The sequence below is a fragment of the Pleuronectes platessa genome, chromosome 5, assembly GCF_947347685.1.
Source record: "Pleuronectes platessa chromosome 5, fPlePla1.1, whole genome shotgun sequence".
In the NCBI taxonomy this organism is placed as follows: Eukaryota; Metazoa; Chordata; class Actinopteri; order Pleuronectiformes; family Pleuronectidae; genus Pleuronectes; species Pleuronectes platessa.
Window position 1 is genome coordinate 18,668,362 of NC_070630.1, and position 15,770 is coordinate 18,684,131.

General features: G+C 42.2%; 1 protein-coding gene across 1 annotated transcript; it reads left to right on the top strand.

The window, feature by feature from the left end:
* Positions 1-121: 121 nt before the first annotated feature.
* On the top strand, positions 122-11,552 carry abhd15a (abhydrolase domain containing 15a). Its single transcript, XM_053422693.1, has 3 exons — positions 122-761; positions 8,915-9,267; positions 10,273-11,552. Exons 1-3 carry the CDS (start codon positions 234-236, stop codon positions 10,931-10,933), a joined length of 1,542 nt encoding a protein of 513 aa, XP_053278668.1. The 5' UTR covers positions 122-233; the 3' UTR covers positions 10,934-11,552.
* Positions 11,553-15,770: the final 4,218 nt, after the last annotated feature.

Below are 15,770 nucleotides of genomic sequence, written 5' to 3' on the forward strand. Positions count from 1 at the left end.
AGAGTAGGCGAGAACGCACGCCGGTGACGACGAGGAACTGGTGCGTCTTTGGCTCCGGAGGCACCAAACTTCAGTAAGGAGCTGGTCAATTTAGATATAAAAAAAAGCACCTTCTCTGCAAGACTGAGCATGTCCCCACTGACTGTTTCCTCTCGTGCAAATCTTTGATTACATAGTGCTCTGAAGTGTGGGAAACGTGCGTGTTGCGCTCATCACCCCCTTAAACCGTGCAAATGCTGGGATGGCTCGTGGCTCTCTGCATTGTGGTCCTGGTGGTCCTGATATGGCCGGGCTCCAAATATTTTGGCACCGAGAGCACCCCGGATGCTCTGCTCCAAGGACTGGGGATTCCACAGCAGGAGGCGAGGGACAAGACCGGGAGGTCGGTCTCGGAGCGGGAGGAGAGGGACGGCGACCGGGCCGATGAGAAAGCGCGCACCGTGGCACTGATCTGCAAACCCTCCGCGCTGGCCAACTACCTCCTGAAACACTGCAGGACTTTCAGCCGTTACTCGCCGTGCGTCGGCTGGACGTGGCGGGCCAGCGCCTTCCTCCAGAGCGCGTACGAGGCGTGCTGGCCCTACGACTGTCCGGTCCAGTTCGTGCGGGACAACCTGCAGCTGAGCGATGACGGGCTGGTGGCCCTGGACTGGGCTGTGCCATCCTACCAGAAGCGACGCAGAACTTCCAGCCACTCCACCAGTCCGATTCTCCTCATCATCCCGAACTCCTTTGGGAAAATCACTAGAAACGTGTTGAAGGTAAATCCATGCGTCTCACTCATGGACTCCACTGCAATTACTTTATTACAGAGATGAACGTACTACCAGAAATAACCAGAGCTTATCAAATTGGGCACCTTATTCATCTTCAAACTGGTATCGCATCCTTCTGCAGACTCTAGCGTCATGATGCTGCTAACAAAAAGCCATTTGTTTCCACTTCATTGATAAAGATCAAGATCCCCTCACTAGACGACTTTGTAGCTGCTCATGTGTCTTGAATCTATTATGACATCAACACGATTAACATTGTAAGCTGCAAGGCACTGTGTGTTTGTCATTGCACCAACAGTAGCAGTTCCTCACCTAAAAGGTACATATGAGTATCTTTATAGCTGAAATTCAAAGAAGGGATTGGCACTTGGTGTAAAGTACATTCCTTTGCCAGGGCACACCAGTCAAGCTAAATTAAAATTTGAGTTAAATCAAGCAACACTAAACTACACACATTTATGGAGAGCAGTTCTCTAATGCCTGTTTTTTTTTTTTTTAATCAAGGTCCATGAATTAGTGTCTGAGAAATAATTGAAAACTTAGAAGAATAAAATCTCACACTGTTAAAGAAAGAGATACAAAAAATTACCTGATCCCTGATAAAAGAGCAAACTGATTTCAAGTGAATAAATATAGAAACCATGAAATACATGATACACAAGTATTTTAACAAGGAAACTAATCAAAAGAGATGTAAGAATCATTTAAAGCAGTATTGGGAAGATGCTTGTGCAAATCAACAATGGCCATGTGGCAAAGGAAACCACTTGACTTTTAGCAGTGGTACACTCAGTCTGAAGAAAAAGGGCAGGGTGGTAAAAAAAAGAAAAAGGGTAGCAGAAGCATTACGAGTCTTTCAACTGTTCTTTGTATGCGCTGAGTGAGGAAATCGAGTGAGGGATTACAAAGCATCCCTTGACTCGAGGGGCCAGTGGGAGTGGAGTGCTGCTCCGCACGAATGCCTGTTGGCTCTCACATCCCTCTGGGCACCTGGCGTCGCGCTAGCTAGCTCATTTCATCTGGAACTGTAAACTCTGTGTGCAAATTAGTCATCGGCTTCCTGTCAGCTCCGTGTCAGAACTAACAAGTGGGCAACAACTGGATTGGCCCAACACAACATAATGAGTTTGATATAAGCCTGGAGTTAATAACATCTTATAGTAATAGGGGAAGGCAGGAAAGAGGAGAAAAAGTGATGAGGCGAAAATAACAGTATTATGACAACGTAAACATGTGGTCACTTAAATATTCACCCAGGGAAATGATAAAGAGATGATGAGTAGCTCACGTTCAGACGGATTTGTGCCTCTTTTTTTTTGGGGCCATCAGCAGAGTAGAGAGCATTTGTGATGGAGTCAGACAGTTACGCTTGGGAGGACAGGAAGCAGAGGCACCACAAGGGATATTCACCAATTAAGATGTTCTTCTGTCACTGGGGATTTTCACTGCATAAAGCAGTCAGCGTGTGCGTGGCAGACAGAGATAAAAAAGAGGTCATGTTTGCATGGGCATACACACACACGAGTCTCTATCTGTGACACAGAGAGGAGACAGAAGAGGAAATGTCTCCTTTTCACAGCACTCTGCAGGAACCGATGAATTTATAAATTAACCATCTCCTCTTAAATCATTCATATTTTTACACTTTGTTTGTTGTTTGCTTCTTATTTAGTCTGCTGCGGTTCACATCGGACAGTTTGAAATGTGCAAAGACGATACTTTACTCTGAATTTACACTGGTCTATCTGTCTTGTTTCTTCTGCTCCATCTCTGTCCTTCATCATTATATTTCCTTCTTTTACATTTCTTAAAGTGGTCACTGAACATTAAGCCAAAATTGGTCTTATGCTTTCTTGCTGAGGGTTAGACGAGAAGATTGATATATCACAAGCATATCTTTGTGGTAGATATGAAGCTACAACCAGCAGCTGACTTGCTTAGCTTAGCATAAAGACTGAAAACAGAGGGAAACAGCTCGCCTGGCTAAATCCGTAGGTAACACAAACCTCCATCTAGCCACAGCTCTAAAACTCATCAAGTGAAATGTTAGGTAATGATCTTATTTGTTTAATCCAAATAAAAACTTTAGTGTCGTGTAGTGCACATGAGCCTGCTGTTAAATCAGAAGGTGTCTAAAGACGTGAAGCAGTGAGTCTCTTATTCAGTGGCCTGTGATCTGTGTTTAGAGCAACATGCTGAAAGGTCATATATGTTCACATAAGCAGAAATCCAGCTGTGTCAGATGTTTTGCGTTACGGCCATCGTAGTTTCCTGAAAGAGCAGGTAGGATCGTTATAGTTTCACTGTTCTGTGACCATTCTTTTCACTTCATGAGTTCTAAGGGAGCAGTTTTGGAATTCCCTAAATTCCATGTGGGAAGTGATAATAGCTTTAGAAGTGTGCAGTAAAAGTTTTTACATTTACAGCCTGGAATGGATCAGCGAGGGAAGTAATACAAGCAGAAATACATCATCATACCTAGTTTCGGAAATGTCTTTATTGTGTAAATATCACCAGTCACAAAAGGCGGGTGATCCATTTCAGACAAGGCCTGAATGTCTCAGGTTATCAAGCGTCTGTTCTTGTCAGAGTTTACCCAGGGCAAAGAAACAGGGATTAGATCAGTGCAATGTCTCTTACGGAATTTTACAGCTTGGTGTCGATGCACTGAGGCTAAACTGTTCATTAAGAGCAGCGATACTTACTCAGTGATGACAGTGATCAATAAGCACAAAGCTGAATTTAGTTTGAAGCTGTTTACACACATCTTTGGTGAACACTGTAGGAACTATCGGCCATAGGTGTCCTCTTGTACTATTCAACAATAGCTGGGAGCTTGTCCAGTGGACACAGGGGACACTGAAGACATTTTCCCCACACGCTCAGCAAAATGCAAATTTGTCTCCCCACTTTTTCCTACATCAGTGTCTGGCCCTACATCGGGTTTTGGCAGCAATTCTGTCAATGACTCATTGGATATGTTTTTTTTTGTCAGCTAGAAAGAAAAGGTATTGACATTTTACCAACCACTATATTCTTATTCATCTTGGAAAACACTAATACAGCAAACCGTCTGTGACAAAATACAGTTTTATGGAGGCTGGTATAACAGGAGCTACCTTGAAAATGTTTGATGCTCCTTGGTGTTTTTAATTGTGGTGATGTTGTCTTCAATTATTCATAACTCCTCTCCACTTCGAATGTGTGTCTGTGATACTTATCATCTTCATAATGTATAGTCCCTATACAGTATGAAGTTTCTGGATGATTTAGAGCAAAACAAATATTCAACAAAATAGATTTTCAGCAAAAATCGCCATAATTCCTCTCAAATGTCTGCACTGATTGCCCTGTTCCTAACTCATTGCAGTAAATCCATGTCTGGCCCTTGTCACAGGCCTGTTGAAGATAATTTAGGTGAACTTTTGACCTGGATAGATGATGGAGCACTGTAGTGAGATGCTTTGTTGCTTTTAATCAAATAAAATCCTTAAATCAACTTGATTTGTGCCAAAGTTAGTTTGACAGAAGTGGTGGTCTCACAGAAACAGATCACAATAGACTAGGACTAGGAATATTGTTGAACTTTTCAGGGGCCCTCTTTTATTTATGTTTGTCATTGTTTCAGTGGAGGGGGATAAGAGAAAGAAATGCGGTGCTCTGTGTGTGTGTGTGTGTGTGTGTGTGTGTGTGTGTGTGTGTGTGTGTGTGTGTGTGTGTGTGTGTGTCTGTGTGTGTGTGTGTGTGTGTGTGTGTGTGGGAGGGCCAGCCCTGGCATGTTGTGCAGCGTCTGGAGTCCCTGCTGAAGGAATTTATCACTGCACTGACACTGCACAGTTTATCAGCTCAACAAAACTAAATGCACAGCTCAAAATAACACAAGGCCTGAAACCTTCTGTCTGCAAATCTGGTGTAGAGCAAAGCTGAAGTTGCTCTTTTTTCAGTAATGTACACAACTTTTAAAATAACATTTCATGATCGGTATGGAGTGTTTAGCTGCATGTGTCATGTGCAAATCACGGGTTGTATGAAAACATCAGTTTTATAATGGATCCATCCTTCTATTCTCCCACATTGAAAGTCACGGTGGACTGGAGCCAATCCAAGCTGACATCAGGTACATCCTGAACAGTTCACCAGCGTATCACAGGGCCATTGTATACCTCTTTTACACACAAGTATATTACACATGAATAAACCAGACAAATAGATGTGATTAACTCCTTTCATTCCCAGTCGAGGAGCTTGCCTTTTATTTCCCCCTGGGAGTAATTTTCAACGTCACGAATACGCCAGAAACCAACACGTCAGAAACCTTGCACCTTGCATGGTACAAAAAAGACGTAAAATACAATAAATACACAAATATTTGTGGCTGTTTATGCACCAATGTCCGAAAGTGTAGCGGACATCATAACGACACGCCGCGAAAGAAATTAAAGCGTTAATCCTGGTGTCACGTTAAAACCGACATCTACTGCAGAGCCATTAGAGCAGGGAGATAATGCTGATTGTTTTCATTCCCATCGCAGAGATAAGTCCGATCTTACACCTATTTTACACCAAATATATCGGGTATACGCGGATTTTTCATACGCAGGTAGACCAGCTCAAAGCAGGCGATTGACGTGATTAAAACCCCTTTTCTACTGCAGAGTCATTAGAGCTGGGAGTGAGCGCTGATTGTATCCAGTCCCACTGCAGACAAAAGCCTGATGTTAGTGTGTTTTTCGAGCAGTAGAAAAGGGGCTTTAGAAAATCCACGAAGACACAGAGATGCAAACTGGACACTGTAAGAAGCAGGTTGGTCTTGCTGTGAGACGATAGTGCCATAACCACTGCCTTCACAGTTTATCAAATCTTAAAAATGAGTCCTACTTGGTCATGAGTCATTGCTTCACCTCCAGCAAAAAACTTTCAGTGACACACAATATAACAGATTTAGCTATTTCAACATCCTTGGATGTGGTCAATTCTCCCCGACCACTTTCCTCTTGTGTTCCATCCGCTCTGTGTTTAGTAGTTAACGCAGTGCAGTACCTCCTCATCGCTCAGTGAGCCTGGGTGAGTCACACAGTGCATCACAACACTGTGTGATGGTGGTTTACACCGTGCAGCTGTAGCTTACTAATACTGGAACATGCAGACATAACCGGGGCAACGTAACTTCACCTGATGCAATCTAAGGCACAACATTCGTCACTCGGCTGCAGCTCGTCTGAAATGTTAAATATCTCAATACCTGTGGGAAGGAAAGTGAACTGAAGTGATTCAGACTCATTTAGAGCTGCTCTCCACTCCCCCTCACATGTTCCTCTTGAATCTCAGTGATCCAACGTTATCTTTGGAAGAGGCTGAGGAAGGACTGAGTGAATGAATGAGGTTCCAGTGTTTTAGATCTTACTCACGCTGCCTGTATCTGGCTGAGTAAATCCTCTTTTTATATAGAAAGGGGCAAAAATGCGACTGCAGTGTCTCGGAGCTGTTAAATATTTAATGCCGTGATTCTGCAGCTGCACCTGCAGTATTCTGTGGTTTCTGTAAATCTAAAGCAAAAATGAAACTCAGTTCAAATCTGACATTTTATGTGCACCAAACCTCTGAGAAAAAGAAGAAGGGTTAGGGTTATTTTCCTCTGTGGTGAGATGAAGCAGATTGACGCTGCTCATTTACAGGAGAGACAAGTTGCCTGCATTAGTTTCCAGACACTGCCGTGAAATATGTATTCTAAAGGTACATTTTTGAGGCTCGTCTGGAATAATCATCAATTCTTCTCTGCAGGGAGAGCGTCTCAATTTATATATGGGGATGTCATTTCTGCTCAAATCAAAACGTTGAAGCCCTGCTAGATTTATTTCCCCCAGCTCGTGCAGTTTTAAGCTGTAGTCTTATAAAGATATTTGTATTATTAGTAAATTAACTGTATTTATAAAGCACTTTATCTAGTCTTATCGTCAAGGATAAGCGCTCAAGGCTCTTTACACCGAGTCGACCATTTATCCATTCATACACACATTCATACAGTGCTACTATGTGCTGGACTTTTTCAACCAAACACTATTCAAAGACAGCACGATGGGGTTCAGCCTCTTGCTCAGGGACAAGTGGACTGGAGGAGATAGGGATTGAACCGCCGACCTCTGCAAAGTACAAGCCGCTATACCTCCAGAGCGGATTTATGTTACCAACACTTAAAACCACTGTCTTTATCAAGATCAAGAATTTAGTGAATGACGTCAAGTAAGCTAAGTTGCAACCCAATGTGACAAAGATCCTCACCTTACCATCACGTTTCATGGAGCCTCTGAGGCTCTGCTGTTTCCTCTGAGGATACATCATTCTCCTACAGCCTCCAAAGGTTTCAACCTAACCCAAACTTTTATTTATTTGCTGAATAGAACAAAAACGTTGCATCAATTCCACATTTGTGCACACATTTTAATCGGCATTGATTCAGTTGTAAAGAATTCAGATATTTGTCCGGCACCAATGACTTTATACAGCCCAGAAATCTCATGTTGTCACATTCATGCAGCAGAAACAGTGAGTAGTGATATTTCTCTCTGGTGAAAGTGAAGTCTTCCTGCCAGAGACATGAGATCACAGGTTTCCACACTCGAGTCCTTTCTGCTCTCCTGCTGCCAACACAGCTCAAAGTCCTTTTCAGGGATCGCTACACCGTGCAGGTTGAGGCTTTTCTCGACTGTGGGCTGAATGGGAATCATCCAAGCAAATGACATTGTTCATAATAGCTTTCATAAATCCCCCACTGTGTTTGAAAATTGCCTCTATAATGCCTGTACATCTTAGCCTTGCCAAGTGCATGGCACCACCCTGATTTGTTGATGGAGATGAGTCTATATATATGTATAAATGTATATGTTTATATATGTTTAACAACAGTGGGTTCCATGTTATGTATGCCAAACATGTTTACTGTGTCAGTAAAGTGATTGCACTTAATCCAGTTCATGTTGAATGACTGTGTACACCTCAAGCATGGGTAAACAACACAGTGAAAGGGAGCAACACTTAACCCTGCCAGCAAATGGTTATTTATTTTTCCATGCAATAAAAAGCACTACCATGCATGTGCAGGCAGGAAACCACCTAGCACCCTCTAACGTCTGGCTTTTGTCTGTAATGTGACTGGACACAAACATCAACAGTGATGGAGGGCCAGACAGCGAGACGAGAGAGCGCCTCAGTTTTTGATGCATTTGTGACATCAAACATGAGGAATCAGGAAAGCATTTCCTCTCCTGTTAGTGGGATAGAAGTCATTCACATGTTAAGCGGGTTTACCCGTGTTCAAAAACCTGCATATATGTGCTAATTTTGGTGCAAAAGATGTATGTAAGATGTAACAGGATTTAAAAATATATATATATATTAAATTTAAAAGAATAAACTCCCCAGCAGGTCCTCCCACCTCAGGACACTTACATATTTGACACACCTGATACATTTTCCAAGTTTATAAATCATAAATAAAGTATGTGGATGAAATATAATAAATTGTTGAGACCAGTCCACTGGGGCTGGTCGGAGCTGTCTGAGATGGATGTGTGGAGAGCCATTTGTTCCAAGGCACATTAGTTTGCATTGCTGTGCAGAGTTTGAGATAGAAATAAAGGTGTGCCAGGTAGATTCAAATGTTTCTGGATATCGTGAATTGCTTGGAGGCTGACAGGTACTAAGGAAGTAATCTGGTTGGCCTCCCAATTGGAGGCTGTTGTTATGAAAAATGTGAGAGCGAAGACAGTTAAACAAAAATTTGCAATGCGGCAAAAGACCAGGTAGAGCTTTCTTAAGTCGTTATTGAGCAAAATTTCCTTCCTGATTTTTGACCCAGTGAAATGTTGAAGTAGATCATGTATTGTAACATGTGAAGGGGACACTGTGTTCTCTTTTACTTGCTCCAGGACACACAAGAAGCAGGATTTAACCATTATGAGACCAATGATATCACTGGAAGTTATGCAACCAAGATTACTTTTTGTTCTTGGAGAGTAGGCCATTTCAGTCTTATATGCCCCCATATAAATCAAGATGTTGAAGAAAGGCATCGTTGAGCTGACACATTTTTGGAGATACATGTTCATCCTTTTATTCATTTTTCTAACCCCTCTCTCCAGTTGTGTGAAGCGGCACTGTCCCACGGCTACCTGCCTGCCATCTTCAACCGCCGCAGCCACAACAGCACCCCGCTCACCACCCTCAAGCTGCAGCAGTTTGGAGACCCGGCTGACCTGCGCGAGGCCGTGCGCTACATTCGCCACAGGCAGCCGGCGGGGAGACTGTACGCAGTGAGCGAGAGCAGCGGGTCAGGCCTCCTCCTCTCGTACCTGGGGGAGTGCGGATCGTCCAGTTATGTGACGGCAGCCGTCTGCCTGTCGCCCATGTTCCGCTGTCAGAGCTGGTTTGAGAACGGGCTGTGCTGGCCCCTGCAGTGGGCACTGGTGCTCTACCAGAAGATTTCTCTCAGCAGGTATTGAGATAAAGATGATGCTGTTAATCAGTAAGATAATGAGAAATGGGTAGAAAACATGGTCCTAAAAGCTCGGAGTAAAGTGTGTATGTAAGATTGATTCTACTTTGTTTTCTATTAAAGTTGCAGTGAGTAGACTTTAGTAACATAAAGTAGCTGAATACGCCTCACCTCAGCCTCCCCTTCCAAACATGAAAGAGAACCTGTAGTAACCTATAGTTTTCATAAAAACTCAATGGGTGTTTAGTTTGTCCAGTCCGGGCTACTACAAGAAACATGGCGGCCTCCATTGAGAGGACCCCCCTGATGTAAATATAAAGTATTTCAATATAAAAGGCCCATTCTAATGTAAATAATAAAAACATTTTTTAGATGAAACACACTCTTGAAAACATCACTGGAATTATTTTATATAAAATTTCTGTCAATAGATTCCTTTCACCTAAATCTTAAAAACTGGACCTTTAAAGAGTAGATCTAGATCATTACTGCTTGGATTTTATGAATTGATTTGGCCATCAATTCTATTACATTTTGTAATGTTACAATGACGTTTATCTCTTCCCGTCGTCCAAAAGAGTCTTGGACGAAGGGAAGAGATAAACGGCTCCTTCTCTTCTATCACTTCACTCCGGGAGGAAATCACAGAGGACGTGATATGAACAGGATGGTCTAAATTCTGAAACCAGCTCAAAGGAGATTATAATGAAAGCAGAACCTCACTAACCATTTATTGGACAGGCAGAGACGAATAAGGAAACAATCAAGTTTCTGTAGGTGGGCAGGTCATTGATTCTGAGAAACACTGTGACCCGGGTGAAGTTTCTTGAATCAATGTCAATAGGGAACGTGAGACCAGTGCAGCTCCTCAGAATTGATTTACTGGTATTTTTGTCTTGTTGACTCTGTTTACCTGTGTGTGTGTGTGTGTGTGTGTGTGTGTGTGTGTGTGTGTGTGTGTGTGTGTGTGTGTGTGTGTGTGTGCGTGTGCGTGTGTGTGCATAGGTACAGGACGGTGCTGAGAGAGACAATACAGACAGACACAATGTTTTCTAGCTGTTCCTTGCGGAGCCTGGAAGAGGCGATGTTCTGTCAGACTGGACATGCAGGCCCTGCACCATCAACAGCAGCAGCAGCTACAGGAAGCAGTGGTAGCACCAATACATCCGGTACCTGGGAGGCTTACTGGGAACATAACGAGCCCTTGAGAGACGTGGACGAAGTGGCCATTCCTGTTCTGAGCGTGTGCGCTCGGGATGACCCGGTCCGCGGGGACACCCACTCCACTATACCCTTGGAACTCTTTGAGACCAACCCACATTTTTTTCTCCTCCTAACGGACCGTGGAGGTCACTGTGGTTTCTCCACCCAGTCTGAGGGGAGTGGTGCTGGTGCATTAAGTGCAGCCGGCTCTCCAGCCGTGCCGAGCCGTGGGACCAGTTGGAGCCACAGAGCTCTGCTGGAATTCTTCAGGGCGACCACAGACTTCTTTGCCGCTGAGGAGAGAGCCAAACAGCTCGCCGCCAGGAGGAGGGGACTGGGCGGGGGGGCAGGGGCAGGGGGCAGGCTTTTCCGGCACCGCAGCGTCAGTACATGTAAAAAGGTGCCAGCGTGTTCCCATAATATCCACGCCATTTACAACTGGCAGAGGTCCTACACACGATGAGGGAGCTTAATGGAAGTTAATGGAGTGCACTGATGCACTGGGATGTGACGCTGTGCCTGTGTGACACTCAGAGACAAAGTCTTATGATTACAAAACCAGAAATGGGCAGCGATTGTAAAGTGCTGAGGTGATGGAGTACTTTAAAGTGAGCCGTAAAACACTCGGACTTAGAAAGCAGACAGGCCACAAGTTGGAATGCACTTGTTATGTTCAGCTGCTCGGCAGTTGATACTAAACCCTCAAGATGAGCGGCTGTATATTTGTCTATGGACTGACTCAGGTCTCCTCACTGCCAGCTGTCAGAATGAAAAGATTTAGTTTTATTTCGACAGTTTTTGATTCATAAGTTCATCTGCCTCACATTTTACACAGTTTGCTACATTTTCGGCCAACTTTTGGACATGTGAAAGCTTGACACTCAGTGTTATATCTAACTGTTTATGTTTGAATTTCTGAAGGGATATTATTCGGGAGAAAAGTCCTGTGCCTAGAAAGTAGAAGGGAAAAAATCCAGTGAAAATTTCAAATAAATTTGAGCAAAATGTCAAATGAGTCTGAAGGACTCGTGCAGTGTTATTGTAATGAAAACATTAAAGAACGTTTACTGTGTTAATCATCACCATGTTCTTTTCTTTATTGGGAAATGGCCGTGGTTCCCAGAATAGAGAAACTTGTTGCAGCTTTTAGAGGAAAGACTGTGTCATGAGGTTAGGATCTGTTAATGAGCTGAGGAACTGGAGGCCTTTTGTGAGTTTTCCCATCTCATCACTTCAACTCAGTGCTCCAAGGTTTCTCTGGTTTTTTGTTCAGATCTTATGATGGTGAAACCGGCGAATGGCAGATGTTCTCCCATCAAGATCCATGATCAATTCTTTGAGAATTCAATGAATTTTTTTAACTTTTTTACATTTCTGCAAATACGTGAGGGGAATTTCCCATCGGCCTGATCCGGATCCGCACCAAAATTGATTGGGTTCATTTCTGACCCATACCACAAAACATTTCATTGTAATCTGTCCTGCAGCGTCATTCTGCTAACTAACAGACAGACAAACAAACACTTGGGTTAAATGGCTTTTGTATTTATCTTGTTCTGGATTTCTCATTATCTTTATAATCAATGTTCATGTTTAAAGCACTTTGCTCTAATGTTGTAATCTGTTGTTTTCTCACACTCCTGCATAGTCAACACTCACAGTCACTCCCTATTATAGCAAAGGCCCCCGAGCCATTCACCGCTGTGTGTGTCTGTGTGTGTGTGTGAAAGTCACTTCAGTGTTTGTCCACCCACTGTGCCTTATACACTCAGACAGCTGGAGCACAGCAGTGTACACAAAGACAGACCCAGAAAATGTGCCGGCAGACACACTGTCAACCCACATCTTTGCCATCACACACAAACGGATCAGGACCCCTCAAAATACACACTTAAGACACACAACAGTAATGAAGCTGTCACATAGATGGAGGATATTTTTATACTCGTTATCCACAGAAACCTTCAGTGTTCTGTGACACACACCCACTGACACAGATACGTGACAATTGCATGTTAATGACATCGTTCGTATTGTAGGCAGGGCCGATATGTAAGAGCAACCTGAAGGGATACCAAGATAAAAAAGATGTAGCTCATTCTAAACTCAACTGAAATATGGAATATTTTTGAAAATGTGATTTTCAAAAATTGGAGATTAAAACATAAAAACCTTTTATCCCATTTCCTATTCATTTTCTAGTACACATTCTACTGACTTTGTTGGCATTGTTAAATAATGTAGACCTTTCAAGCCATGACGATGCCACTGTTTCTGACTGTAATGACATAACAATCCACACGAGGACAGGGTGCAGATGTATTTTATCCTCTTCACTGTCTATTTTTCAGTCTTGATCAAACTTTGTTCTTCTTTAATTAAATACTTTTTTTTTTTTGTAAGTATCAGGTTGGATTCATAATAAGACTTCACAAAGACAATACAAGACTCACAAACCACACACACTCCAGATGTTGCACACATTGTTATTCGTTAGGAGCAGGACCATTAGTCCTAGACCTAGAGTATGTATAAAGAGAACATAGGTAGACTGCAAGCATGCACCAAAGACTAGCATCTGTGCCTTACACCTCTAAATACATGTGGACAGCACATGCTGAGAAAGAGGGGGGTTTCAGGGGGAACATACAAAAACGGCTTTACACAACCTGTCCTGTTTTGTTGTTGACATTACGTTTCAGGATTCATGTCCAAAAGTAGAAACTGTTTCATTGGCCCCAAGCAAATTAAACCATTAGGATTGAATTACCCTTTTGCTTATTTGCTTTTTCAATTCAATGCCAATTGTCTCCCTCAATGTTCAGCGACTGATTTAATTAAAATGAAGGATATTCAATCAACGGAGAAACTGACATTTCCATCACCTTGATTATACTTAATCAAGGGTTTGACTAAATTGAGGTACAAGCTTAATTGGGGATTTGTTGATGTGTGTTTCCTCCTGCACGTTCACAGTGATTGCTGCATTAGAATCTCGGCAGGAATAAAGAGGTGACCAGGTGGTGAGAGGCTGGTAATGACAACATTTATTGAATAAATATACAACAGAAAAGTATAAAACATCAAAAGATTATTTAGATTTAACAACTGATTGTTTTTCCAATGTTCTGATCGAATACAGTTGCAGCTTTGTTGTGTGTTTTTGTAGTTTTGTTGCTATAAAGTCTAATTGGTCTGGTAAAAACATAAACTTTCTGATATGTATCCTCACACATTACTGTATATGCCACCATATGTTATGTATATAGTGTATATGACACATTATATATCTACACCATTAGGAGAATAGTGGCTGTCTACTTCACATTTACTCCCTTCATTCCCCAAGGTCAGGTTGTCGATAAAGGGCCAACCAACAGTACATTGTTGTGTCTAAACTTTAGGACTTGCATATCTAATTCAGATGCGCCAGACAGAGACACCAGTGGCAAGACGTAAGGACACAATGCGATTAAGAAATGCATACGTTGGTTCAGTGTGTGGAATTCAGTGATATCTAGTGGCGAAGTTGCATGCTGTAGCTGTTACTTAGCAAACAAACTTAAAATACCTGAAACTAAGTCAGTTGTGTTTGCTTCATGGTTGTCCTCTTCTTGTGCTTTGTTACACAGCAGCTCTTTCAGCATTTATCCCACAGTTGCCAATATTTCCACTTCAGCTCACGCTAACAGGCTCACTTACGCAGAACGATATCAGAGAACATTTATGCTGAAAACATGGTGTAGACGAAGCAGATTCAAGTCAAATTTTACTTATCTTTAAATATTACAGGCACTTGGTTGAGATCACAGGAGCAGTATGGAGGCGTTTTCTGTTTTATTCTGTTGTTTTACGCTTGAAGAAGTGTATACTTCAATTGTATTGGATTTGGCTGCAACGCTGTTTACTGCTGAAACTCCAAAAGTGTTTTATGGACTGAAACAATTAACCCACCCCTCCATCTGCATAGTGGTGAGTAGGTAATGAGATAATTTTCACTTTTGGGTGAACTATCCCTTTATTGCATTTTGATAACAGTGTCTTCACCGGCTGTCTTGACAGCTCGAAACCAGTCTCCCCAAAATCTGACCAAAAATCATTAAAGATCAAGAGCAACAAACCCTCAAACTGCTTAGCATAGTAGATCAACCGTGAAAATGTCCATTGTTCAGGATCCAAGTCTTCAAATAGAGATCGTCAAGAAAATCTTCGTATATTTTAGCTGGAGTGTTCGTGTTTTTACTTCGGTTTTCAAGAAAATAGCTGGACTGCCAGAGAGTTAGTACAGTCACGTTAGAGACATTTTTGCTAAAAAGTGTTACGTTATCAGATGTCTCCTTGGAGCCAACACAACTAAAAGTAATCAGAGAGATCATAGCAACCAGCGGGGCCAACAATAATGCGAACCAGATGTCCAGCTTTGGGTCACTGACAGTTTAATTGTACTATAGTTTGGATGATAATCAGCCAGTGAGGAATAGGAGTGTTCATGTTTCGTTGTTGGCCCTGCTCCTCTGTAATAGTTATACTGAGCCGTGGTGATGTTTATAGTTGTGGTGTTTATAGTGGAGGACTTTTGGTATATCTGGTGTTTACATGATCGTATAACTTAGATAAAACACCAGAGATAGTTCCTTTTTGGTATATGACTCCCAGTTTTCTGTTTATTATAAAAAGGTCGCTCCTCTGTGGTATATCCATTTTGGCTGATGTTAATTCTGTGTGACATGTTGGCTCTGCAGCTCCAGAGCTCAGGATGAAAACTTGATTATTATCCTTGACATACAGAGTTGAGTTGAATGTGGGCATCAGCTTTTAGCATATGAAAAAATACTTGAATAACCCTCATTAACATATACATTTACCAGGATATTTACTATTTATAAAAAAATAGTCTTTTCATTATAATTTGAGATGGAAACCCTGCTGTATTTCTGATGGAGTATTTCCCACAACACAGTTCAGAGGGATTATAAAGTGAATTTGCCACATCGTGTTTATTTCAATAAGGTCACAGTCTTGTGTGAAAAAGTCCAGTCAACTGTATCAGAGAAAATAAGCCTTGTTTTTTTTTTAGAACTGCCACAATAATTACTTTAATCCGTGTTGGGTAGGATTATATAGGCAAGTGTCAGACAGAGCCGGTTTCACTTCTGCCATCTTTATTGCCCTATAAATTCGATAGTGTTTAACCACAACCTTCTTCTACTTGTTTAACCTTTCACCTTCTGATGAGATAACAATGAGAGAAAAGTACGTCAATCCTGGACTATTACGTGAGTGTGGGTGTGAGTCAGTTC

Coding starts and splice junctions, on each gene's coding strand:
- abhd15a (XM_053422693.1), top strand. CDS start 234: ATGCTGGGATGGCTCGTGGCTCTCTGCATTGTGGTCCTGGTGGTCCTG. Junction 762..8,914: donor TCACTAGAAACGTGTTGAAG/GTAAATCCATGC, acceptor CCCTCTCTCCAG/TTGTGTGAAGCGGCACTGTC. Junction 9,268..10,272: donor CAGAAGATTTCTCTCAGCAG/GTATTGAGATAA, acceptor GTGTGTGCATAG/GTACAGGACGGTGCTGAGAG.